Source organism: Setaria italica, chromosome I (genome assembly GCF_000263155.2).
Source record: "Setaria italica strain Yugu1 chromosome I, Setaria_italica_v2.0, whole genome shotgun sequence".
In the NCBI taxonomy this organism is placed as follows: domain Eukaryota; kingdom Viridiplantae; phylum Streptophyta; class Magnoliopsida; order Poales; family Poaceae; genus Setaria; species Setaria italica.
In genome coordinates, this window is record NC_028450.1 from 22,358,620 (window position 1) to 22,384,171 (window position 25,552).

General features: G+C 44.5%; 3 protein-coding genes across 4 annotated transcripts; all 3 read right to left on the bottom strand.

Moving 5' to 3' along the window:
- Positions 1–175: 175 nt before the first annotated feature.
- LOC101782585 (riboflavin biosynthesis protein PYRR, chloroplastic) lies at positions 176–5,673 on the bottom strand. Of its 2 annotated transcripts, XM_012843229.2 has the most exons (10): positions 4,881–5,673; positions 4,309–4,443; positions 3,673–3,772; positions 3,437–3,562; positions 3,037–3,350; positions 2,292–2,411; positions 1,710–1,955; positions 1,384–1,509; positions 977–1,040; positions 639–813 (listed from the first exon to the last, which is right to left on the bottom strand). In XM_012843229.2, the coding sequence occupies exons 1-10, from the start codon at positions 5,328–5,330 to the stop codon at positions 791–793; spliced, it is 1,704 nt and encodes a 567-aa protein (XP_012698683.1). In that variant the 5' UTR covers positions 5,331–5,673; the 3' UTR covers positions 639–790. The 2 variants fall into 2 exon arrangements, with proteins under 2 accessions (XP_004952488.1, XP_012698683.1); XM_004952431.3 differs by lacking the exon at positions 977–1,040 and having other exon boundaries at positions 176–813; positions 4,881–5,671.
- Positions 5,674–9,721: 4,048 nt separating this feature from the next.
- LOC101783146 (aspartic proteinase-like protein 2) lies at positions 9,722–14,566 on the bottom strand. Its single transcript, XM_004952432.2, has 10 exons — positions 14,130–14,566; positions 13,860–13,989; positions 13,517–13,758; positions 13,186–13,410; positions 11,751–11,913; positions 11,600–11,670; positions 11,325–11,415; positions 10,509–10,584; positions 10,361–10,432; positions 9,722–10,161 (listed from the first exon to the last, which is right to left on the bottom strand). The coding sequence occupies exons 1-10, from the start codon at positions 14,390–14,392 to the stop codon at positions 10,013–10,015; spliced, it is 1,482 nt and encodes a 493-aa protein (XP_004952489.1). The 5' UTR covers positions 14,393–14,566; the 3' UTR covers positions 9,722–10,012.
- A 5,805-nt stretch (positions 14,567–20,371) lies between these two features.
- LOC101786639 (putative cyclin-dependent kinase F-2) lies at positions 20,372–21,586 on the bottom strand. The gene is made up of 2 exons (XM_004954859.1): positions 21,047–21,586; positions 20,372–20,908 (listed from the first exon to the last, which is right to left on the bottom strand). Exons 1-2 carry the CDS (start codon positions 21,584–21,586, stop codon positions 20,372–20,374), a joined length of 1,077 nt encoding a protein of 358 aa, XP_004954916.1.
- Positions 21,587–25,552: the final 3,966 nt, after the last annotated feature.

Genomic DNA, 25,552 nt, shown 5'->3' on the forward strand with positions numbered 1-25,552 from the left:
AGCGCCAAAATCCTTCTACCATGTAACAAAGCGGGTCCATCCACTGAGATCTTATATTGTACTATTTGTGATTTGTAGTTGTGGAAGTTCGTCGGACTTTTCTTAGTTGCAAGCCCCAAAAACTGTCAACTCTGGTGATTGCTTTCGGGTTGTACAAAAATTGATACCACGAAAGTCTGAAAGGGATAGCATCTCCCTGAATTTCACCCCTAGCACGAACGTTAATTTGCAGGTGAGCATAATCTTGTTCATCAACCTATATGGTTTCTAATCCAATGGCCAAAAAAAAAATACTACATCTTATTCACACTTTAATTGAATAGTGCAGCACCAACCTTTTTTTTCACAGTTTTCTTCAGGGCAAGGAAGCATCACCTGAGCTTTGGATAGCAAAAAAAAAGAGAAGGAAAACCAAGCATAGATAATTGAACAAAATCTCAATAGCGGTTGCTTTCACTGCCAGATGTACTGTACTAATCGAGAACCAACCCGCCCAAAATGCCTGATCTTGCAATCAGCTCTCTTGCTAAGCAAGATTGCCTCACCTGCAAATCAAGCTGCATCTTCCGCCTTGACACTTGCTGGAAACGTCCCCAGAATCTCTGATCTCAGCTGCATCAGCAATCTACCCAAGTAATTCAAACCTTCACCCTCGCGCCCACCGCCCCAAAATAAATCATGGGGCGATGCCTCGACAAGAACTGAGCCCGCCGTTGAAAGCAACATATTAGTCAGACTAGGGTAGGTTGCAAACTTGCATTTGATAGCTCTGTACATCACATCGATTTTTTTAGTCTCCCAATCTGTTCGTACCTGAAAAGCAAAGGCAATTTAAAATAATAATCACACAGTTTACTAACCAAGAAAGTGTGTGAAAATAAACGAGCTATACTGGAGTAAATGTAGCAGCCATTGTAACAATGTACATGTACTACAATGTACCAATAACTAGTAACTGACAGACCATACCACTTACCTTTCAGGTACCTGAAAAGCAAAGGTAATTGCAGCCATAGAGTTATATGCCCTACAGCTAATCCCTATAAAAAGACAGCATGGAGTCATGGAGATGTTTTGCAACAGGCAATACATAGTGCAGTGAACTTTGACCAGAGGGAAGTATGTATAAGGGAAGTCCCAGCCTAATGCCATGATTTTGCACTCTATCTGTTTTCAATAAGCAAACTTTGATGGCATTATAATGGACTTGCTTTTCAAGCATGTATTTATTTGTTACTAGATTCACGAATGGTATATTACAATTAGCAAATGATAAGTGGTGGATATTAGATGCATAAGCTCCTCGTTAGGAACTGATCAAGATTTCCCTTCATCCCTTCCCACCATAGTCAGGTTAAAGGAAAGCACAATATTCAGACATACCAGTTCTGGGAACTCTTTTTGCCGGGTCCTTCCTATTCTAGCAGCCTCTTCAGGACTCTTTGCTAGCTTTATTTCTTGGATAATGGTTCTTGCTTGAGGATTGTCAACTCCAACAAATTTATGAGCCTGAAAAAACATTGGGGGCTTATAGACAGTCCAAACAATGATATGGCACCTATAAAAAAACATTTTTATTGAAAAAAAACAATGATGTTGCTAGGTTCTATAAAGTAAATAGAAGGCTTGCTGGCACATTATGATCAAGAATTCCTTCCCGTAGCAAAACAGAAAGGCACACATGTAGCAACAAACAACAGAAGACAAACCTGGTAATAGTGTTCCACTGTTGGCCATGTGAAATAATCTCCATTATCATCAGGCATGTGAATTGGATGGGAAGAAAAGTTTGAGAAAGCCCCAAAAGTATCCCAAGTCTTGTAAAAGGAAATAATATCTGTTTCATATGGAGATACTTCTGGATCAATGGAAGGTATTTTATCCACTGATGGTATAACTGGCGAAAGGTCAGGAATGGGTTGGATGAATCCACTTATGAGCATGTCCCTGTCAATCTGCAGATTTATAAGAAAAAAATTATAGAATATGTAACAGTTGTGAACTAATGCCACATGGCATAGATATGCCTGCAGCAGTGCATATTTACTCAGATGGGCAGTGTAAATAATATAATATGAAGAGAACAGTGGTAGAAGAGATTACTGAACCAAGACAAAAATGTGGGAATTGCTAAATTCTATTAAGAAAATATGGGCCACTGCTACAGAAGAGAAATACAAAGAAACAGTTGCAAAATGAAATGCATGTTAATAAAAGTGCAATGAATCAACTCTGTCAGTTTCACTGATATGCATAGAATGAAATGTATCTGAACTAGAACAAGAGTTGACCTGCTCATACGTTACATCAATAAAACTAATGGCCTGGGTCATTTGACTCATCCCTAATTCACCAACTGGTGTTGGTGCATTTACTCCCCCAACTATTTTTGGGGCCACGAATGCACAGACCTGCAAAATGGTACAAATTCATGATTGTAAGTTACGATCTCAAATAGAGTACCTGCTACATAACAAGAATATGATGACATGAAGTGAGAAATTCTGAAAAATATAAGCCAACCAATAAAAAATAAAGTGAATCAGATTATGTTCATCTTGCCAAAACAATGATGAATCTTCATATATTCATACTCACTCCAGTCATAATTAGATGACATTTTGGACAGCAAAAAGTAATTAATTATAAATCAAATTCGCAGTCCAAAACGTAATATATTATGACCAAAGGTAGTATGTGATTTATAAATGACAAGAGATGTAATTGAAAAAAAACCTATATATATACACATATTATCCATCCAATCCTATACTTTCTCTGGTTCCATGTTTATTAGTTGCTTTGACCGCAATAATTTTATTTAATTGCTCACTAGGATTCGAACTTGAGACCTCTAGCGACGATACCATATTGAACTGCATGCATTAACCAATTCAACCAGAAATATGAAGCTGGTGAGAGATAGGTGGGCAATTCACTTATACTTCAAGACCTATGAACTACAACTAAACTCAAACCCACGATATACAAATGAACACATAAGACATTATAGAAGACCTAGCAAAAAAGGTTCACCTTATGAATAACACTTGCGGATATAGCAGAAGCTGCTAAGGTCCCACCACATTCCCATAATACAGAAAGATAACCACGATCATAGCAATATGACATAACATCTCTTGGATTCAGCATGTCGAACTCTACTACTTCAACACCTTTCATAGCAAGCTTCTTTTGGAAATCTCTCCGAGCCCCTCTTTGAGTTGCGACAATTGTATAGGCTTCGTTAACATTCCATAAATTTGCTTCCTCAGGAAGGTTGAGAGACTGTGACATCACTATGCGCACTGGAACATGCCCCTTAACATGCCTTGCAGTTAACCGAGGATCTACAATACAACCAAAAAACTTTAACTTTGTATGAATGAACACTATGAACTATAGTTAATAGAATGTTGTATTAAGTGATCGGTACCGTCAAAGCGCACTGTATTTCCGCCAACAATAACAGCATCGCTTCTACCGCGTAACTCAAATACACGCCCTCGGGATGCTTTACCACTTACCCAAGAAGCATGTCCACTACTTGCCGCTATTTTTCCTGCCCATTGATGAAAATGAAAAGAGGTATAAGTTGAATGTTATAAATCAATTGTGTATTTTAATAATTAACCCAACTAATATTAATAAGCCGAATAACATATGTCTCACCATCTGCTGTCATAGCATACTTCAGAACAGAGAAAGGGACATTAAATGCAGCTCTGTAAAGTAATGGAGCATTTACAGTGAGGCATGACTTCAGAGCTCCCTACAGTTAACAACATAAAAGTTAACAAATTGGTGAAGGCAAGAACATGATAACTATATTTATCTGACCCACTTATTAGAAGAACACATAAAACACACACAAAAACATGTGTGTTTCTTTTAAAAAAAATCTCTACTGTAATTGCCCGAAGTCACTCTTAATTGTAGACATGTAAATCGGTTATCCTTCTCTTTTCCATCTTTTAATGATTTGTCACATCCAAATTATTAAACACCTAGAGAAAATAAATCTAGTGATAGTATCTCCATTGAACTTGAACATCTAAAATAAACATTGACAAATCAATAGACTTATTCACAATTTTGTGTTCAAGCCATAATAAACCTATAGTCTTTACATTTTCCATATCATAATACTAGTGTCAAATTCACAAGATCAAAAATCAGAGTTCAGAAAGCCGGATATGATTGAGGAAATGCATAATTAATGCATGGTTGCACAGATGGAAAAAAACAATGGACACTAAAGCTTTTAAGAAATCAAACACTAAGAAAAAAATGTAAGAAAAGAATCACCTCGAACGGCTTAGTCTGCAGATCCTCCCCCACAACATCAACTTGAATGCCTTCACTTCGTAATGCTTGAATTGCCTTCCCTCTCAAGTGCTTCAAGGGATGTCTCAGACCCACCACAACTCTTGCAATTCCTGCCTACTAAATCATTAGTATACTGCTTACACACTGAGGAAGATCAATCAAGTTAATGCCAGTGGGTTAGACCGATTCCTTTACTTATGCGACAACAAGTTTTATGTGGACAAATGTACAAGTGCCCAAAAAAACTTATGACTGAAAGCTACTCCAGTGTTATCATCTTTGCTAAAACACACTAATCTGCAAGGTACATTGATTCAAGATACTTAAATCTATTCATCCCCTCATGATTTAAATTTATGGTTTAAACCCGCAAAATTGACACTACCTATGATCATTTAGGACCGTGAACCAGATATTATAACAACAAGAATTTAATCTTAGATTCTTAACCCAACTGATTCCATCACCATGAGAAAACTGAGGGAATTTCAAGTGCAATAAATGGCAAATTTGGACAAACAGATGAGAAGGGAGGCAATTTCGTCGAGCACCTGGACGAGGGATCCGATGGCGGTGCTATCCCCGTAGCAATCCCCGGGCTCGAGGTTGAGGTACGCTGTGGCGCCGCGCGCGTGCTCGCCGGCCTCCTGTGCAGCGAGGAGCTCGGCGCAGGGCGTCCCCTGCGCGTAGAGGAACCCTTCGCCGACCACGAAGGACTCGGCGCTGTCATTCTCACGCTGGGGCCGCGCGATGACGCACCCGAAGTTGGGGTGCGGGGATGTGAGCCCCGCGGAGCGGTCGGCCACGTCGGCGGCCCGGCTGAGGAGGTCGGCATCGTGCTCGTGGGGGGAGTGAGAGGCGGGCACGGGGGAGGCGGCGGCTGCACGTGGGGCGGGGACGCGGAGGCGCGTGTGGACGGGGAGGCGGAGGAAGGAGGGAGCGGCGGCTACCGGAGCTGGCGCGACGCCGCGGAGGTGCGGCGGCGGAGGAGGCGGCGGCATGTTTTGCGGGTGTGGTGGGGGCGTGGGGGCCTGGAACTGGTGGAGTGTGTTCGGCGTTTCGCTAGGCGGGAGTGGGCCCGTTTGCTTTGGAGTAATTCGGCGGCATCATTTTATAGTTCGGGGGAGGGAGGAAGAAGAAGGATGTTGTGGGCGACGGTGCGAGGGAGTGTCGGGGAATGACTGGAGCCGGGAAGTGGGAGCGGCTCGCGGGCGGCGGCGGAGCCCGTCAGAGTCGGAAGGGAGGCAGGTCAGGGTGGGGGAGCTTAGGGGAGAGGATGAAGGAGGCAGTATTGTCATGTCGAGGAGAGGAGGAAGAAGGCGGCTGGGAAGAAGATAACGAAGAGAATGTGGAGCATCAGGTCTGAGTTACTAAGGACCTGTTTGATAGGGTTTACTAGACGGCTTCTCAAGCGGTTTCTGGAGAAGTCGTACCAAACGTCCTTCCAAAAAACGGCTTCTCTCGCGAAGCACTCATGAAACCATTTTTCAATTTGTACTGGGGAGGAGAAGCCGGAAAAACCAGCTCCCCGCGGCTTCCCTTCCATCCGCACCACCCATGTTACCAAACTACCCCTGAACTTCACCGAAATAACAGCCAAATTGCCACCGCTCCTTCCTGAACCGCTACTCTCCTCTCTCGTTCAGTCTCAAGATCTCACGCTCTGGTGGTGGCGGCGGCGGCGGAATGGATGAGGGGGATGCGGCTCCAACGGCTAGAAAATGGGCTCCGACGGCTGAAAGGGGCAGATCCGGTGGTGGGCTCCAGGATGCGGCCAGCGGAAGGGTTAGCGGCGCGCCGTTCGTGTCTGGCGGAGGGGCTGGTGGCGCCCCGTTCCTGTGGCTGGGAGGCCCGCCGACGGGTCCCCTAGGCGCCCTCCTGAGGAGAGGTTTGATTGGCTGAAGAGGAAGTATGAATGGATGACTAGAAATGATGTGCCTAAGTAGTTTGTGCAGCATGCTTGTATCCTTTGGATTCTATTTCTATGCTAGTCTGAAATAATATGTATGCTTATGTATGCTACTTTGAATCTATATTCTATATATGCCTAAGTAGTTTGAGTGTTGTTACTTTGAATCTTATGTATGCTACTTTGAATCTATATTCTACTTTGAAATTCATGAGTGTTGTTTATATCATGAACAGATCTGAATCTTCTGATGATGAGATGTCTGATCATGATGAATGGGTTAAAAACACTCTAGGATTGTTGCGGTCTGCTCAAAATTGTCAATTTGCCACTGCTCTTATTTCTTGCAAGTACTTCATGACTTACCATGACAAGAATGATGTTAGAACTCCGGCATAAAGTGGATTCGGTTGGACAATGGAGAAGCTGAATACTCCAGGTGAAAGTCATAAGCAATTTCGAATGAATGCATCTCTATTTTACAAGTTGCATGATCTGTTAGTGGGTAACTATGGACTAAAATCATCTCTTCATATGAGTTCTATGAAATCATTGGCCATTTTCCTACTTGTGTGTGGGCAAGGTACTTCCAACAGTGGTGTACATGGTATATTCAAGCACTCTGCAGAAACAATTAGTAGAAAATTTGAGGAGGTATTGATATGTATGGTGGCTATGAGTGCATACTACATAAAGCCAATTGACCTTAATTTCTCTACTACACATCCTAAGATTAGTAATGATCGTAGGATGATGCCACACTTTAAAGATTGCATTGGAGCTTTGGATGGCACTCACATTTCAGCGACACCACATCCTGAGGACCAGATTAGGTACATTGGTCGGAGTGGCAAAGCGACACATTCTTGGTATTGTTGATTTTGACATGAGGTTCACTTATGCATCTATTGGCTAGCCTGGGTCTATGCATGATACTAATGCTCTCTTCCATGCACTTCGACATGATCACGCCACCTTTCCACACCCCCCTCTAGGTATGTCAGATCACCTACCTTATCTTTTCTCATATCTGTACATGAATGCATGTGACTCACAGCCTTCATTTTTTTACATGTGTGTTTAGGAAAGTATTATATGGTTGATGCCGGGTACCCAAATAGACCTGGATACTTGGCACCATACAAGGGTGAAAGGTATCATGTGCCAGATTGGAGAAGATATCCTGCTCCAAATGGTGAGCAGGAACATTTTAACCATTTGCATTCAAGTATTCGCAATGTGGTAGAGCACTCTTTTGGTGTGTGAAAAATGAAGTGGAGAATCCTTCTTAAGGTGCCGAGTTACCCAATGGAGAAGCAAATGATGATAGTTGCCGCAACCATGTGTCTCCATAACTTCATTCGTGAAAACCACGCACAAGATAAGAATTTCCGCAAATGCGATCAGAATCCCGATTATATGCTCACTATACTTTCAAGATATAGGAAGCACTATGTCTCTCAAGATGCTGGAGATGCATCGAATATGGAAACAGATGATCGGACCATGGATAAATTCTGAGATGATCTTGCTAGAGCAATCTTCCTTTCTAGATCATCTTGAGCATGTCAGTTAGCTTATATGGTTGCATGCTATGTAATGATCATGGCTACTTTTATTTTTATAATTATTAGCTTGTATGGTTGCATGTCATGTAAGGATTATGCCTCCTTTTGTAATTATAGGCACACGAATCCCTTTAGTTTATATTCATAATTTGTAATGAACTCAGATTAGCAAACGGATGAGGATGGATTGCGGTTGCATGGAGAAACAGAAAAAGAAAGAGAAAAAAAAGAAATGGAAGGACGTCGACCGGATTAAGGAAAAGAAAAATTAAAGAGGAAAAATAATCTTTTTATTATTGCTTAAAGAATAATTCTTTTATTTTTTTAAATTTCTAATGAACTCAAATTTATAAACAAATGTTAAGCATTCTATTCATCTATTCAAACAATCCTTATAATTAAGGGTATCTATGACATTTGATTTATCACAGCCATTCCTAAAAACACAGGAGAAGTCGTTTTGCCAAACGTTTTTCAGAACGACTTCAGCTTCACCAGAGAAGCTATTTCACCAGAGCAGCCACAGCCGCAGCCCTGCCAAACAGGCCCTGATTTGCAATCGAACAGCCACAACAAAAGTGATTAAGAGATAGCTAAAACTCAAACGATTGAGTATAGACAGATCCATAAGGATTTGATGGAGTGTTCTTTGTATATTTATTATATTTTGTTATTTGATGGGTTGGTCCTGTGGCCTGTGGGTTATGGAGTACTTTCTACGGATATTGAACATTGTTATTATGCATCGTGCATGACTAGTTGTTTATTTTGGTGTAGAAGTACATATCACAATTGGACGCTTTAAGGATTAGTGAAGCCTGTTCATATAAAAAGGGTTTTTTTGTGTTTATATTCCTATTTTGAAGATCAACCGGGATTTTACCTTCATCTTTTTTACTATGTAATTTTGTTCATGTTCTTCAAAACTGAGCACTGTTCAGTTAAGAGCTCCTAACGACGTCAATTCAATTATAAAAGATCAAGTTTATCATGTAGATTTTCCTCTATTTTTATTAGTATTATATGATTTTACATCAGTTTTGATATCAAATATTTATGCTAAATTTTGACAAATTTTGATAGCATTATGACATGTCCAAATCATGTTTTTTTACTTAATTTATTCTGGCTCCATCTATGGGGAGTTAAAAAGCAGGGAAAATGATACCTTCGGTTTCAAAAGGGAAGGCAAAACCACAAAGTTGCAAAAAGAAAGATAAAATTACAATTAAATTTCATAGTAAGAGCAAGGACACTAATATCCCTATACAAAATGCCGCTATATACTCCCTTTGTCTCTATTTACAAGGCGTGATAGACATAATACGGTCTTCCAAACTATAATTTGACCATTAATTTATTTTATATTATATTATTATGGATATAAACATATAATTATTGGAGAATACATTTGATTACAACTTCAACCATTTCAAGTTTACATAAAAAATAAAAAATTATTGTCTAAATTATTTGTCAGAAATTGTAAAATTTAAATGTTGATATGCATGTGCATCTTATAAAAGGGAAGAGAGGGAGTAATTTTGAAGATCAAATTTTTATTTCTTCTCATCCGTAGGTGCAAGACGTATTCTAGTAGAGAAAAAGTCTTCTAAAATACATTTTGACTTTTAATTTCTTTTAAAATATATTGTCAATTGCTACTATTGATTTGACTATAAATGTAGAAAAAATCTATAAATGCAACTTTTACGCATCAAATATGCATATAATTTGACTAGTATTGAACAAAATCTGCAAAGTTTGACTTTTTCTAGTCAAAATATGTCTATGGACGGAGTTCTCTATTAGAAAGACTCTGAGCTGATGAAACATCAAATCAGCAATGCTCATTCCAATGGAATCAGGGTATTGCATTTATGCGATAGAAGTCCTTCCCAAAATGGAAACAAAATTGCACAATAACGCCCCAAGCTTTTTTCTTTGATTGTATCATATCGGTTGCTAATTGCATTACACAAACACAAGAGAACCAAACTTTAACCTGACAACACTCATATCGAGTTTCCCAATTGTTTTACTATACTTTACATTTTTGTGAACTTCTGTAACTAAATCAAATCATTCCCCTAACGAAGTACAAGTCTAAACCTCTCTTCCCTTTTCTTTCTAAGGAACAAAACTCAAACAATGTTTGTTACAGAATACAGCTTCCATGTTCTACATCCGAGAGTTTAAGGTCATGTCAGAACATTAAATAGGACCAGATTGTTGTTACTAACAACAGAACCAAGGAATTGTGCCATTGGAATCTCCATCCAGAAGAGAGATTATGTGCGTCAACAGTGTACGTAAAGCCAGTCATGTCATCCTTAATTTTTATGCTCGAGGAACCTGAAATTAAAAGATGCAAGTACAGCATTAACATATTTCGATGTAAGATACAATGTCAGATGTACAACACAAATTTCAGAATTTACATATTCCATTGCAAAAAGATTGCAATACAAAGACAAGGATAGACTATGCTACAACGTTTGAATTCTGTGGGGGGAAGGACAACTATATATTTGTTGCTGCATGTGTCACTTACAGTTGTAGTCTGTCCATCCAATAACTTGATTTTCCAAGTCATAAACCACTAGTTTATTTGAGAGGACCAGGTCTGCAACAAAGTTCATGAACCTTAGAAGCAAATAAGGAACAAATAGGTCAAACATTACATAACATCTTGATCGTACCTCCCAAGAGAACCATATCTTTCCCATCCTTGGTTTGTAATCCACCGTTCAGGAACCCTACACAGTAGAAATCATTCTGCACAACAAAAAGTGACATATATTAAGTTGAAGCATGAACTTCCATAATAAGGTAAGTCATCTTACATGATGACAGAGCAAATGCTTGTCGATACTGCAGATAATTAAAAGAAACATTTTTTCCTACTTCATTTATAGGAGGTAGATGGGCAGGGCGATAACAAATAGTCAAACCTACTATAGATTAGATAACAGATAATATTAGATATACTCCAAAAGTGGGGCTTTTGGGGTCGAAAACCTAGGGGCAATACGGTACTAGTTTTTTTTTTTTTTTTTTTGTTGCGAATGAGTACGCTACTAGTTAACAACTAGTATTTCAAGTCATCCCACTGTCTGTTGAAACACAGACCAGTATATGAGTAGCAACGCGATGTTTAGAATGAACTTCTTCCTTTTAGTATACAAGGAAATTTTATTAGATAATAATATTTCTTCATGTTGGGTCTTAATAGGATAAATTTCATTAAGCTTTAGATCACTATGTGGTAATTTCAACTATAGATGGTAAATTCAGTTACCAGTGCCTGCCAAACTTGAAGCAAGATGCTTGCATAATATTTCAATGGTATGACATGACACACCATGCAAATATATAACAACCAACATAACTAGCTAGCACAACAACAACGAGCCAGTGGACCTGAATTGTATATAGCAAATGTAATGGCTTGACAGAATATTGCTACTTAAATCACTCACAGCAAAAAAAAAGTGGGAAAGGAGATGTTATCTTACCCCATTTTGGAAAAGGTAATCATGTGGGTAAACATTCAATGTAAGGTCTTCCTCAAAACTAAAGGTGATTATGGGAAATCCATCATCCACACTACAAAAAGGAATTTGGTTTAGGAGTTAGAAATATACATAAATAAGGATTTTACCAAAATCAAAAGAGTAATGCGGTAAGATAATCCCTTTATTAGTATAATAAATGTACAAATGCATATATCAATATAATACATTCATTATGGAGAATATGAGAGTATATAGGAAACTATTGTCAAATTTACCTTCCAGAAAACTTAAAACAGAGGAAGTCTTGATAAGTACGGATGGTCATATCTTGGTACTTGTCGAAAACCTGAAATGATCAAGAAAACATCATGGTGGGCACAAATTGTACTTCACGACAAAGATTATTTCAGATAGATGCTTCCGCACCGCAGACATCAGTGTCTTATAAACTGCCTCCGGGAGGTACGCCAATGTTGTCCCGCTGTCAATGATAGTGCCTTTATTTCTACCTGAATCGAAAGTATTTGTTGGAAGCTGAAGTGTAGCACCACCAACAGCAATTCCTTTCAGGTTGACATTGTAGTGTGGCCTGTGGTAAATTTTCATAAGGTGTCACAAATTAAATAGTGAATGCCACCCATCACACAAGCATGCTTCACATGGGTATTATACCAGCCAATGTCTGTTGTCTGTGATCACAACAAACTTGCTTGTCCACGAATTTATACCCTCCTACTACCATACAGTGCCTATAGCTGAGCTCTGATTTGTCCTAGAAGGAAATGATTATGCATACAAGTCTCAAACAGGAACATGCATATAAGTGCATATGTCCTGGCATCAACGAAATCGCTTAACTTCCTGTTCTCCAAAACAAACATATACAGAGTTTTCATCTGTGGGGTCTCACCATTGAATTGAGAACCAAGAAGAATGTCGGTCATGTGGCAAACAATCAAGGTAAAGTTGACGAAAAGGTAAGTGGCCAAGATCAAAGAAGGCTAGTGTTTCACCACAGTAAGGCAAGATCAAACATGTTAGTCAATCACGGATGGGCGGTTGGCACAGCAGTAGAAGGGAACCGGTATGGCAGGGTAACAATAGTGGAATGAGACAAGGTTACTTCCTTTTTACTCAGAGAAGCATGGTATTTCTATTTCTATCCAGAATCTCAGTTCAGATAATTGAACAGCTAAAGCAGCATTTTAGTTGATTTATATCATGTTGGTAACACGGCAGTACTCATGGACAAGTAAATGAAGAGTAGTAGATTTGCTATTTACATAATAACATCCGTATATATAAATAAATGTGAGTACGGCACATGAAAAGAAAACCAAGTATTTGACAGAACAAGCTAGAAAGATGGGGACTTGAGACACTCAACGGTATTAGTATATTACATAAACACAGACAAAAATAATAAACATAATCCAAACTTTCAAAATTTCAGTGCATGTTATGGTTTGGCTGTTTGAGTATACTTGTTTGACTTTCATATATTTTGGGTGAAGAAAGATCATGCTTCAAGATCGAATTTAATGCACGCATGCTAAAGTCAAAGTCAAAGTTTCGATGTCTTCAAAACACTAGTCAAAGCTTTGGATGCTAAGAGCCTAAGACATAGATTAACAAAGTATAGCCTATATTTGAGTCCTGAACAGACTCTGTAGGAAATCAATGCACAGAAATTCAAGGAATCAGCTATCTCATGGAAAGAGAAGTACAGTATGAACAAGAGACTGCAGAGTTGTGCGTGGCAGGCCATGGCAGGGAATGATGCAATATGGTAGGCTGCATGAATTAATAAAAAAAATAGACTAGTCACAAAGTCTCTACAGGGAGTCGGAAGTTGACATACATGCCCGGCACCAACGGCGTCGTCTTCACTTTGGGCTGTACCACATTCCCAATTGCGAAGATCCCACCGCCATGCACAGTGTCCAAGCAATGGGCAAAGATCTTCTGCACTTTTCCAGCAGCAGCCAGCTGCGATAGCATCGACGAATTCGACTGGCCAAACCCGAGAATCCCATCAAGGGCCTGGCTCGAGGACCCCAAATCACCACCCAGCTGAGCACCGCACCTGCAGAACAGAAACAGAGCAAGAGCGATCACCTCCCCACACCTCTGCCAACAAACCTGTACAAATCGCTGGTTCCCCAAGATGTCATTACGAACAGAGAACTTACCCAAATGTGATGCTGGCATTGGACGGTGTGGTCTGGCCGTCGCCGGACACCTTGTCGTACTGCAGGAGGTCGTTGACGAAAAACCCGGTGGTGGAGCTCCCGTCCCCGTAGGTGATCCTGAACTGGCACGGCGACTCCGACGAGCACGTGGGCCGCACGCCGTCGTTGTTGGCGACGCAGAACTCCTGGTTGCACCCCACCGTGCTCCCGCTCCCCGCCGGGTCGTATTGCGTCAGCTCTATCTACAACCAAACCAGCATCATCGTTATGCCAGGGATTATTCGAGATTATTCGAGAAGCATCAGGAATTCAGGATTAGAAATCGCAGGCGGGGGAGGAGTACCCCGAGGCCGCTCCTGGTGGGGCAGCCGTCGCAGCGGATGCAGTTGACCCAGAGGATGTCGCTGCCGGTGTCCACCTGCACGTAGTAGCCTTTGGGCGGCGCTCCGATCTCAATCCGCGTGAAGTACAGGCTGCGCTGCGCAGAGCCCCAGTCAGACGCGCCAAGGAGGGGAAAAAGAAAGGCACGGGCGTCCGGCGTTAGCTGTGCCATGCCATCACCGCGCCAGCAGGAGGGGCACGCGCACGGCGGCGAGGTCGATCGATCACCTACCCGGTCTCGGTGGGGAGGCCGACGCCGCCGAGGGGCAGGTCGACGGCGCCGAGGAGCCGGCCGTGGCGGCGGCCGTCGTGGCGCCGCAGCGCCGCGAGGTGCTCCTCCGCCTCCTCCCCTGCGCCGCCTGCGTGGCGCGGGAACTTGCGGCGCACCCGGAAGACGCCGGTGGCGGCCGCGGGGACCGGCGCGAGCGCCACCGACAGCAAGAAGAGGAGGAGCACGCCGGAGAAGAAGCTGGAGGCGCGGGGCGACGGCGCCATTGATTTGGCCGGGCGCGGGGTTTGCTTAGCTTGCTTGGTCGCTTTGGCTCCTCGTGCTCCGGCCGCGGCCCCGCCGGCCGGCAGAGGCAGAACGGAAGAAGAAACCAAGCGAGCACGGTAGGCGTGCGTGTCCGCGTCCCGGGAAGGCGCGGCCGGAAAATGGGGGCGGAGGAAAAGAGGAGCAATTTAATGGGCGGTGCTTTAAACGGTCGGTATTTAAATGGACCGGGAGATATGATATTCTCGGCAACCCCCTCATGTTCTTTGCGTTTCCCGTTTCTGGTTGGGGAAAATTTACATCTAGCTTCCCTCTCGTTCTGAATATTTAAGGGGGTGTTTGGGTCCCCGGGTTAAACTTTAATCCCTGTCACATCGAATGTTTGAACACTGATTAGGAGTATTAAATATGGGCTAATTATAAAACCAATTTCACAACCACTAGGCTAAATCGCGAGACGAATCTATTAAGCCTAATTAGTCCATGATTTGACAATATGGTGCTATAGTAAACATTCGCTAATGATGGATTAATTAGGCTTAATAGATTCGTCTCGTGATTTAGCCCAGGGGTTCTGCAATTAGTTTTGTAATTAGCTCATGTTTAGTCCTCCTAATTAGCATCCGAATATCCGATGTGACACGGACTAAACTTTAGCTCCAGGATCCAAACGCCCCCTAAGAAAATGTCCTACCAAAACTCATACCAACCCATTGTGAAAAAGAAATTATTTGATGGTACCTTAAACTCGGTAGGTTAAAACAGGCTATCGATTTAGAATAGACTTGAGCAAATCTCGGATCACTAGGGTCGGGCTGGGTCAGCAAAAGCCCAGTTTCTTTTGGGCTCAAAATCTCCGCCCAAGCCCGCCCATCAACTCCACTGGGACAACAAAAATGGGCCCAATTCGAGCCGAGCTCAAGCTCGGGCTAGCTCACCCGTCATTTTCTAGTGTAAATTTAATTTATTTTATTATTTGGGCCCAGCTCGTGCCCGCCCATTTTTTCAGACCGTGGATCCTAAATGAGTGTTGAGTCAGGCTTAGCCTATCGGGCTCGGGCCGGGCGTCGGGCAGGCCGGACCTATTTTACTCAGGTCTAATTTAGAGCTAGCTTATTAATTCTACTGGATTTGTTGGGAAGGAACCTCTTCAAATTTGTTAATATCCATTGCATCAATGAATAGATGCAGGAATTGCTGTATATAAAGTATAAACTGATGCTAAAATGTCTGAGCCACAATGCAACCAAAAAGGAAAAAGGTGGCGTTCCACACGTGACAGCATCGGTGTGAAAACCAACAAAAGCAGCGTTCCACACAAGGTCAGAGCTACCATCATTTTACTTGTTGCATCAACTGAGCTCTATTGCTGATTAGGAGCTTGTCAAGATTGGTTGGATATATAGCTCGCGCTAGGTCATGTGTGTGCCGATCGTGATTGCGGTGAAACGAAGGATCGTTGGTATCAGATCATTTATGCAGTGTGTAAAAAAAGGGGCCAGCTTCACTTTCAATCACAACCATATTATTTAGGTCCAGAAGCTAAGAAAAACCTGCTTTCCTCATATCTATAGGAGGACGCCTAGTGATGATTAACTCAATTTTTTTCTAATCTGCTTATGTTCATGCTTTTTTTTAAGGTGTAAAAGGAGTCCTTAAGAAAATTGAATAATATAGGTCGTGATTTTTTCTAGCAAAATAATTAATATAAAATGAAATATAGATTAGTAAAGTACTTTGCCAACCGAAGGAAAAGGGGGATTGAGAATACATGACTTAGACATACAAAATAAATGCCTTATAAGAAAATAGCCTTATAAGTTGTGTATTGACAAGGGGTTGTCTAAAATTTGTTTTCAGGTGCTATTCAAGAGAACACATTGACTTCGGTTCTAGATATTGCAACGCACTGACACTGACAATCAAAACGGAGCAGCTCGTCAAGGCTTGCTAGTTTTTAGAGTTAAGTGCTTTAGGTGTGTATGTAATAATCGCGGTCAGATACCACTCTCGTGATGGTTCTGAAGCTGGAAGTCTACATGGGAGGAGCAAATAGCAAATACATAGGAGATGACACTTCGGTGGGTGGAAAGAGGTCGATGAAACTATGCAAAGGGGCTCAATGCAATTATCCTCATTCGTCCATGTCTTTCCTTCATTTTCCCCGTCCCTATGCCATGTTTCGAAAATTGCTCCCTGTTCCATTCCTTTTTTTCTCTTTCTTCTCCTTTGTTGCCTGGACTGTTCCATTATTAACCTTTATTTATTCAATCATCAAGACATCATAGCCAAGAGATGTCGCTTGCCCATGGGCGTGCCACCCTCGTATACGTCCGCTGCAGCTGTCCGTTTTTTCCCTTTTTTTTTCCAGGCACGTTCAGCCAGTGGATACACGCAGCTGTGGACGAATGGGCAGCCATCATCGTGCCGGGTAACCATGCTCGCTCGTTGGGAGTAAAGCAAAACGGGCAAAAAGCACTGGTAGCTGATAAACAACCGTGTGCAAAGCGGCACCAGGTAGCATAGCACGCAACTGTACGTGGTGGACACGTGCCGGATAGTTTCCATGTCAGTGTCAGGACCTAATGACCATTCTTTAATTTATGGGTGATAGGTACTTGAAATGTAGTGATCCTAAATATAATCCTATCCCCCATGCGTCGCTCTCGCTCTAGCGATTTTTTTTGCGCCTCCGGATAACCTGATCGGTTTGCTCACTTGCTCTGCAGTCTACACGTATGCGCGCAGCTACAGTGCTGCTAGAGCGTCTGAGTTTGAACGCGAGAAAAAGTTAAGCCTGTCGCTTGGCAAGTTGGTTCCGTATTGTCTGAACTCCACGAGAGAGAAGAGAAACAAAAGGGTCGTCGGTCGCGGGGCTGGGGCGCGGTGGCAAACGCGTCTGCCGTTTCCGACCCGCCGCCGACCTTGGGAGTCAAGTAGTACTCCAGGCCGAATTGAAACCGTGGGGAATCTCATCATGGATCGCCGTGCGTGTGCAACTTGCGCCGTCGGCCCAGGCCGGCCGGTATCTGGCGGTCGTCGTGACGTACATCGTCGATCCCGACTTGCGAGCGACCCAGATCCGGACTTGGCATTTGGTTCTTTTCCTCGCCGGTCACGCCAGGATCGGATGAGCCACGTCGTGTTCGTTACAGTTACAGTGTTAGGCCGCCTCCCACACCACCCAAAGTGTGAATCGATCCGTCGTCGTTGTGGACTGGGCCGAACAATCGATCGGTCGTCCCGCTAGCGTGCAGGTCCACCCTAGAGGTTGGGAAGAGCTGACTAGCTACCTGCGTCGATTCGGTACCGTACGCGGAGACTTTTTTTTTTGTTTGGGATGAAAATTGGCATTTGTTTGAATCTAGACAAATCGGTCTACAAACCGGTTACATCAGTTTTATAAATATTGTCAAATCTCTGATTGGACATCACCATTGCGTAGATCTCGTCGAGGCGATCGAAGTGCATATGTAGAACATCCAATTTGAAGTCCGGATGAGAGAATTATGACTCTGGTAAGATACAGCCCTGTACAGACCAGTCAGATCGGTTTGACTAGCCTAATTCGAGTTAGGAGTTGTATTTTGATTCAGGATTTGTATAACCTTCGACGGCTACTGGGCAAGACATCTCCACCTTATAAATATAAAAGGTCACGGCTGATTGAGGGCAACCCAATGAATCGAATAACTATGCATTTATTTTTTATCTCCTAAACCCTAAATCTCTTCCAACCTCCATGCTATTCATCTACTGCTTTCCATGACTAGAGATGGCGCCCTAGGCTTGCTGGTCGACCTAGGACACGCCGGCGACATCCACACCCTGATGGGGTCCCTCCTGGACGAGAGCTTCGACGGCCTTTGCTAGTTTGCTCATAAACTAGTCATTCTTCACCACGTAAGTACGTTGGTTATTCCTTTGTTGGCCATCCTCCATCACGTAAAGCGTGGTAGTTATCCTCTCGAGCGATTGACCAGGCAAAATCCTAAGAAACCGGTTGCTAGATCGGTCTAACTGGGCTACGCAGCGTTACTGCCGTTCGGTCCGTTTGATCGGGTGTTCCATTTGCTATCCAAAAACATCAAAAAGCAATGCATGGTGTAGTGGTGTGGAGTGCGCTAGTTAAGTCCATCCGTGGCCAGCCTTTGAACCCAACTAGAAGTATTTCTTTTTTAAATTTACCTGTGCAGCGCATAGCATTTTCCGCACCCAGGCGCGCCAGCCCCGCACGGAAGGCCCGCGGACCGAGCCGTTCAGCACCAAAACCGGTTGTTTTTTCCGCGACTTTCACCGACACGGATTAGGAGACGATGACGGACAAAAAAGAACACGACGGTTGAGATACAGAGGATTGAGGGTAATTACGAAAAAGATGAGGACTTTTTTCAAAATAACCATGACGGTTTTAATATTTGATATAGGAATAGATACGCGTGCTTCAAGTCAAACGTAGTATATACTTATTCTCCATTAGATATATGTCATGTATGTGGACGTATCTTTTTAGTAGGAAAAAAATGTAGACGTATAGTATTTTGGTAGCATAAAGTCTTCCGGTACATATTTTGACTTTAATTTCTTTAGTAAAGTTATAGTATATCACCAATTGATACAAAATCAGTAGCCTTAGTACGCATTTAGTTGGTTCATCACCCTACGGTGCACTGAGGCTGATCCTTGGCTTGTGGCGATCGACGGAATAAGCTGATTGTAAAAATTCGATGGATTCGAGTTGACCGCAGCTCCCAAGGAACCAGCACATGGCGCCCATGCATTAAATTCAGCCGCACCGTTACGCTCGCTGCAGGTTGCCGTTTGACTACCAGGCTCCCGTCCTGCCGCGTCGTTCTATAGTAATCGGAGCTTACGTGGCATGCGTTTGTTGCGGCGTCCACCACTCCACCCGCTTCCGGATCGTGGTGGTGCTAGTGCTAGGCTGCTAGCTGACTGCTGACGAGGGGATGGTGCGCCACGCCGGCCGGCGGCCGCGGAAACCTTAGCATCCAAGGCTTCGGAAGACCAACTCGTCGTCGACTTCGCCATCTGGTCCCATGACGAGCGGGCGACGAATTCACGTCACGATAGCTGGGGCACGTCGATCGTCTGGTTCTCTGCCCACCGGCGACGATTCGAGTGTGTATATGGAGCCCAGCCAGAACAGTTTCGATCGATACTTGAGGCCCATAAGTCTCATGTTGGCCCCTTCAACGCCCAACGTTTTCAGAATATAAGATGAATAATTGACTCTTCCACGTATCAGGAAAAAAATCATATACGACGTTGAAGCAGACGATGAGAATACTAACATGTAGTGAACAAAAAATAGTTGTCGTTTCCAATTTTTCGAAAAAATATACTGGAAAAAAGGAACACCAGCAGTGTAGCTTTCTGGCTTATCGGGCGCTGTTCTTGTTTCTTTGTACAGCTGCAGCAAAACCTAGTTCGGGCGAGACTGGGAGAAGTGTTCATTGTCCGGCAACAGAAGTTTAAGGAGTCCCTGTACAGTAGATCACAGACAACCATGGAGTCCTGGATAGAGATATATATGCCCGTGCGGAAGTAGCACGTGATTTCGTCTTCAATCAAGTGTCTCTTCCGCTCTAAGCAATGCCCGTGTGCAAACACAAGCGTGCTGGATGGTCCTGACTCCTGATTAGCTAATAAGAGCCAAGATCGTGTACTGTAGCCTGTAGGTCAGTAATAGCGTCAACAGTTAATAACAATGACCTGAATAGTTCCACGTAAACAGCCACAATGCCAGCAGATCATGCATATATTCCTAAATCTTGTTTCGCCTTGATACAAGGTCCAGTGATTAGAATGTTTTAATAAACAGATTATTCAATTCAATAATAATAACGAACAAACTAAATTGAAGAAAAGCAAGACCTAAGTAGTAATAAATTAATAAACAATGGACGATGCTGCTGAGAAATAAAAAAACCTCCTGCTGACAAAGTACTAGACGTGTAGACCTAATCGTCGGTTGCGCACGACATGAAGCAAACACCCAACAAACCACGACGGCGAGGGCTCTCGCGAGGGCCTTCGTCGTCCGTGCGTTGGTCGTTGAACCAGGGTTTCTGCAGGGCTTCCGCCGCCGTGAGCCGAATCTTAGGGCTGCTCTCCAGTAGCCCGCTCAGGACCTCGAACCCGGCCTGGGACAGAACCTTCTCCGGGAACACCTTCCGAAGACGGCCTGTCTCCGGGCATCCCCGCGCCCGCTCCTCGGCGGCCGAGCGGCGGCCACTCCCCGGCTGGCGCGGCCCCAGCCAGTCCTTGATGCCCCGCGCGCCGACAACTCCCAGCATGTTGGCGAAGACGTCCTCTGCGGTCTTGCCCTCGAAGAAGGCGGCGCCGGTGCCAGCGAGGAGCTCCGCCATGATGCAGCCGATCCCCCACGTGTCGACGCGCCCGTCGTAGTCCGCAGAGCCCAGGAAGAGCTCCGGCGCGCGGTAGGCGTCCGACGTCGCCAGTGGCGAGCACTCGCGTCCGCCTCCCGCCGCCATCGGCTCCGACGCGCCGAAGTCGCAGATCTTGCATGTGATCTCCTCTGGCGGCGGCGGCGGCGGCGGCATTCGCCGCTGCTTCCTCTTTTTGTGGTCGTCCTCGTCGTCGTCGGGCGGAGGAGGGTTCCGGATCCTATCCGCCGTGGCGTCGTCGACCACCACGTTCTCGGGCTTGATGTCCCGGTGCAGGATGCCCGCGTGGTGCGACGCCTCGACGGCGGCGAGGAGCTGCCGCATGATCCCCCGCACCTCCGCCTCGCTGAACGGCATGCCGTGGATGCCCCGGGACACCATGTACACGCGAAGGTTCATCCGTCCGGCGTACTCCATGACGATGAAGCTGTCGCCGTCGTCGTCGCTGCCGTCGCCGACGGCGGCGCGCTTCTCGGCATGGACGTTCCGGAACCTGACGATCGAAGGGTGGCTGCGGCACCTGTGGAGGCTCGTCACCTCCCTCGCGAGCTCGAGGAAGCCCGTCTGGACGAAGGTGCCGTCGCTACGGCCGCTGAGCTGCTTGACAGCGACGATCCGGTTGTTCGCGCGGTCACGGGCCTTGTAGACACGGCCGAAGATGCCCTCGCCGAGCTTCTGCAGGCGCTCGTACCTCTCCTCAATCTCGGGAGGCCAGGGGGCGTCCACCGCCGCCGCCGTGCCGAGACTCCAGCGGGCCGAAGAAGCCATCGATCTCCACTTTCCCACGTATGCCCTGCGCTGCCGCCTTGGATTTAGGGCTCAGGCTCCGCCGTTCCGAATTACTTGTGGAGAAGTTCGGTGGCCAAACAAGGGCTCAGATCAGGTGTATATTGGAGATAGAAGGGACTTAGTAGATTAAATTGCGCTGAAGGGAGATAGATAGAGTCCTTTTAGGTTTAGAGAGATTTAGAAGGCATGCACGTGAACAGGTCAATTTTGGTAATCATCGCGTAGGAGACAAGTCTAGGCAGGAGTCAATGCATGCGCATGCGTGTAAGGTGCGGTAACTAACTTTGCATGCATTGAGATAAAAAAGGAGTTCGGTTGCTAGCTTGAGAGATCGTGAGTCGTGATAAGATACGGGTGGGTCCTGCATAGACATGGCCAATGGCCAAGCTGAATCATCTAACAAGAGGATCATTAAATTAATTAAGTGGAAGATGAAGAGCAGCCAAGGTGCTGGCACACTACGTTGAACGAATCCTTATGGGCATATCGAATGGCTTGTCACGGAGTCACAAAAGTGTCCCCTTATCATGTGTTTTATGGGCATGAAGCAATTATACCTTGGGCGTTAAAGACTGGGTCTAGGCGTGTGTCGTTGCAAGACCAGTTAACAGTCGAAGAATACTCTACTTTGATGAAAGGGAAGTTGGAAGACCTAGCGGGTCATCGGCTAAGGGCTTTGATCAGCATCGAAGAAAATAAGAAGAGGGTGGCTGGTACGACAAAAAGGTCAAGGTCAAGGTCAAAGAGTTTTTCCAAGAAGATTTAGTCTGGAAGCTGGTATTGCCGATTGGGTCTAAAGATCCCAAGTTTGGAAAATGATCGCCTACGTGGAAGGGACCGTATCGGATAAACCGGTGTGGTCCTAGCAACGCGTATATTTTGGAGACACTTAAAGGAGAGGAGTTCACAAGGGCTCTAAATGGAAAATACTTAAAGAAATACTACCCTAGTATATGGGTAGATGCATAGCCGACGGTGTGATGCCTCGGATTGACATAGTCGATACTGATGGTATCGCCTTTAGTCCAAAAAGAAAGAAGGAAAAAGGCAGAAATACGGATAGCGGATGAAATCGGATGTAATATGGCCGACACAATGCAAGTCGCCCTTAGAACAACTAATACTTGCAACATTTGGAATATAGAAGGTGATTACATCGAAGTCATTATCGTATCATGGCCAAGACATTTTATCACAGGAAAATCTGGATGGCTCTATATTGGTATCGGCAAATACTTACTCCCTTTGGCGAGATGTGCTTGGGAGATGTCCCAGTTGGGCCTCAGTAGTGTCGATTTCCCTGTTGACTCGGTCCAATTCTAGTAGAAGTTGAATCTTCCTAGCCTCCAAACTGGCCAACTTGTCTTCGAGCAATACGTGGGGGAGGGGGGGGGGTTGATGGCTTCGAAGGATTGGCTGCTGCACCTGCTGGTTTGAGTCTGCGGCTTCGATTGAGGACAAGATCGATTTGACGTCCGTGGGCAGATGGTCTCTGATTCGATCACGGTGAGCTTGGATCAAAGCTTTGTCTGTTTGGGTGAGAGCTCGTTGGAATGGAGGATCTGGATGACTCATTCAAGCTGTTCGTCCACTTGATAGAAAAGAGAACAAAGAGTCAAGGTTTAGTTCACGATAACCAATTCAGAATAGAGAAAGCATAGCAATACCTGGTTGACCGAAGAAGAGGAAGCCATCTTGGTTGCGTGAATTCGATCTGGCTCGAGAACTTGCAGTGTGTGCGGTCTTGAAGGTGACCTCAAGGGAGGCGTAGAGGTCCGTATTTATAAGATGAGTAAACATGTGAAATGTGAACAACGGTTGGTCAAAAAGGGCTTTAAATGGACTAGCCATTGGCAAGTCAAAAAAAGCTGCGAAGAAATAGCCAAGTTACATTGAAGACGAATGTTGAATATTGACATCACGGGAGGAATGTACCAGGTGCCAGAATACATAGGAGCCAATAACGTTCGTTCAACTATTCTAGAAGAGTCTGGATAGCGTTTATTGCACGCAGGCGAATCTGATCGGCAGCCTCTATTTCCCTACGGTCGTCATCGACTTAATCGGGTATGTCTGTTATGCTCCGGTGTAGCCGAATAGCCTGATGGGCGTGTGTTTGCTTTTCCTGCTCAAACTGCTTGAGGATTTCTGGAAGCTGAGCAAGCTTGGTTTCTTTGACGGTGATGGCATCACCGATGCTTTTCAGTTCCTTCATCAGTTCTGCTCTCCTCTTTTTAAGCCGATCAATTTCACCAATGATGTTGGGGGCAAGAATCTCTAAGAAAACCGATCTTACGATGGATTTCATTGGCTTGAAGCTTATGGAATTCCTTATCCTTATCCAATTGTTCCCTTTTGACGCGATCGGCTGTACGGCGTAGAGCCCTTGACACCGGGACTTGGTGGCTCTCTATATAGGCTGTGGGGAGGATGGCTTCCTCTTTGTCTTCTGGGATCTGGCCTTGGAGGTTGCGGAGGATGTCACACATTGACTGTGCATCTTTAACTAGTTGGCCAATGTCTTGCTGAAGGAAGTCAAGTATGTCTTGAAGTTTGGCCTTTACGTCATCAGGAATAGATCCTAGGACTGGCGGGTGTGACAAAACTTCCTCTTCCTCATGGATTTCCCCAACCTGGAAGGAAAAGAGACTGTTGTCCGGAGTGTCCTGAGCCTGCAAAGATTGGTAAACTATAAGATGATGAAGCTAGTTGATGGGAAATCGGCTAATATGCAAAAAAGTCTTTACCACCTTCAGTTGGGTCTCTCCAGCTTGTGTTGGTGACTCTACTGGAGGCTCTTGTTGAACTAGTTCAACGAAGGGTGGCATGTTCTCAGAAGACGTATCATCTACCGGTGTTTCAAGGGGAGCGGCCAACACATCTGGGATAGTCTGTGTAGAAAACCGGCTGGATTCTTAACAACAAGGGTTGAAAGGGTTGGAATAGAGTATGCGTTTTACCTCAAGTATTGGGGTGATGGACGGTGCAGTCTCCAGAGTATCTTTAGCCTGCGGATCAGCCGACGAAGGAGGCGGAGGCATAGCCGATACTAGGACGGGCTCTTCTGGTGCCGATTGTGCGGAAGGTTGAAAGAAACAAGAGTCAGCGCTAGTAAAATATCTAGAGAGATTCAAATAAGTGAGATTACCTAGATAGCCTCTATCAAAAGTGATGCTACTACCAATGATACTTCCGCCAAAACAGCCGTTTGGGGTGTCGCCGCTGCCGTCGGATCAGTCTCCTGGGTTGACGCTACTGTCGGCGGATTGGTCGCTTGTGCCGATGTTGAGCCCTTTTGAAGGCGCTTCTTATGGGTAGTCTTCTCAAGAGTAGAAACTTTGCACTTTCGGCCTGCGGCTATGTCCATTAAGGATGGCACACCGTAGCCGATGAGGGGATTAGCCGATGGAGGGGCGTAGGCAATCGGCTTGTTGCTTTGGCTAACTCTTGGTGGTGTAAAGTCAATACCCTGCAAAGGGGAGAAGTGTTAGTGGGAAGAAAATATCTGTGATGAAAGAAGATTCGGTGAAATCGATAGTGATTACCCCTCCGTCGGGATCATTGAAGTCCAGGTCAAACTTCCTGCAGTAAATCCCTATCGCCACGCAGAAGAGATGATTCTTCCATTCTTTCCACCACAACTTGAATTGTTTAATGGTGACGGTTGCAGCTGTGCATGGTTCCAAGTTGATGGTGCTGGTATCCGTGGCCAAGTTGCTGAGTCTGTTATATTCGAGGCCGCTGGAAAGTTTCTCACAGGGCTTCACAAGATCGGCGAAATAAGGTCTTATCGGCAATTGTCCAAAGCCAAGTTGACAAGCTGCCGCCGACGGGTGATAAAATTCGTATGTCGAATATTGACCTTTACTGGCGAAAAAGTTAGCTGGAAGAATTCCAGGCTTGATGATCGTCTCTCGGATTTCTCCGTTGAAGGTGCACATGACA

Coding starts and splice junctions, on each gene's coding strand:
- LOC101782585 (XM_004952431.3), bottom strand. CDS start 5,330: ATGCCGCCGCCTCCTCCGCCGCCGCACCTCCGCGGCGTCGCGCCAGCT. Junction 3,773..4,308: donor TGCAGACTAAGCCGTTCGAG/GTGATTCTTTTC, acceptor TGTTAACTGTAG/GGAGCTCTGAAGTCATGCCT. Junction 3,563..3,672: donor GTATGCTATGACAGCAGATG/GTGAGACATATG, acceptor ATCAATGGGCAG/GAAAAATAGCGGCAAGTAGT.
- LOC101783146 (XM_004952432.2), bottom strand. CDS start 14,392: ATGGCGCCGTCGCCCCGCGCCTCCAGCTTCTTCTCCGGCGTGCTCCTC. Junction 13,990..14,129: donor GGCCTCCCCACCGAGACCGG/GTAGGTGATCGA, acceptor TGCGCAGCGCAG/CCTGTACTTCACGCGGATTG. Junction 11,416..11,599: donor TGTTTTAAGTTTTCTGGAAG/GTAAATTTGACA, acceptor TCCTTTTTGTAG/TGTGGATGATGGATTTCCCA.
- LOC101786639 (XM_004954859.1), bottom strand. CDS start 21,586: ATGGCTTCTTCGGCCCGCTGGAGTCTCGGCACGGCGGCGGCGGTGGAC. Junction 20,909..21,046: donor TGGTGGTCGACGACGCCACG/GCGGATAGGATC, acceptor GGCGCGTCGGAG/CCGATGGCGGCGGGAGGCGG.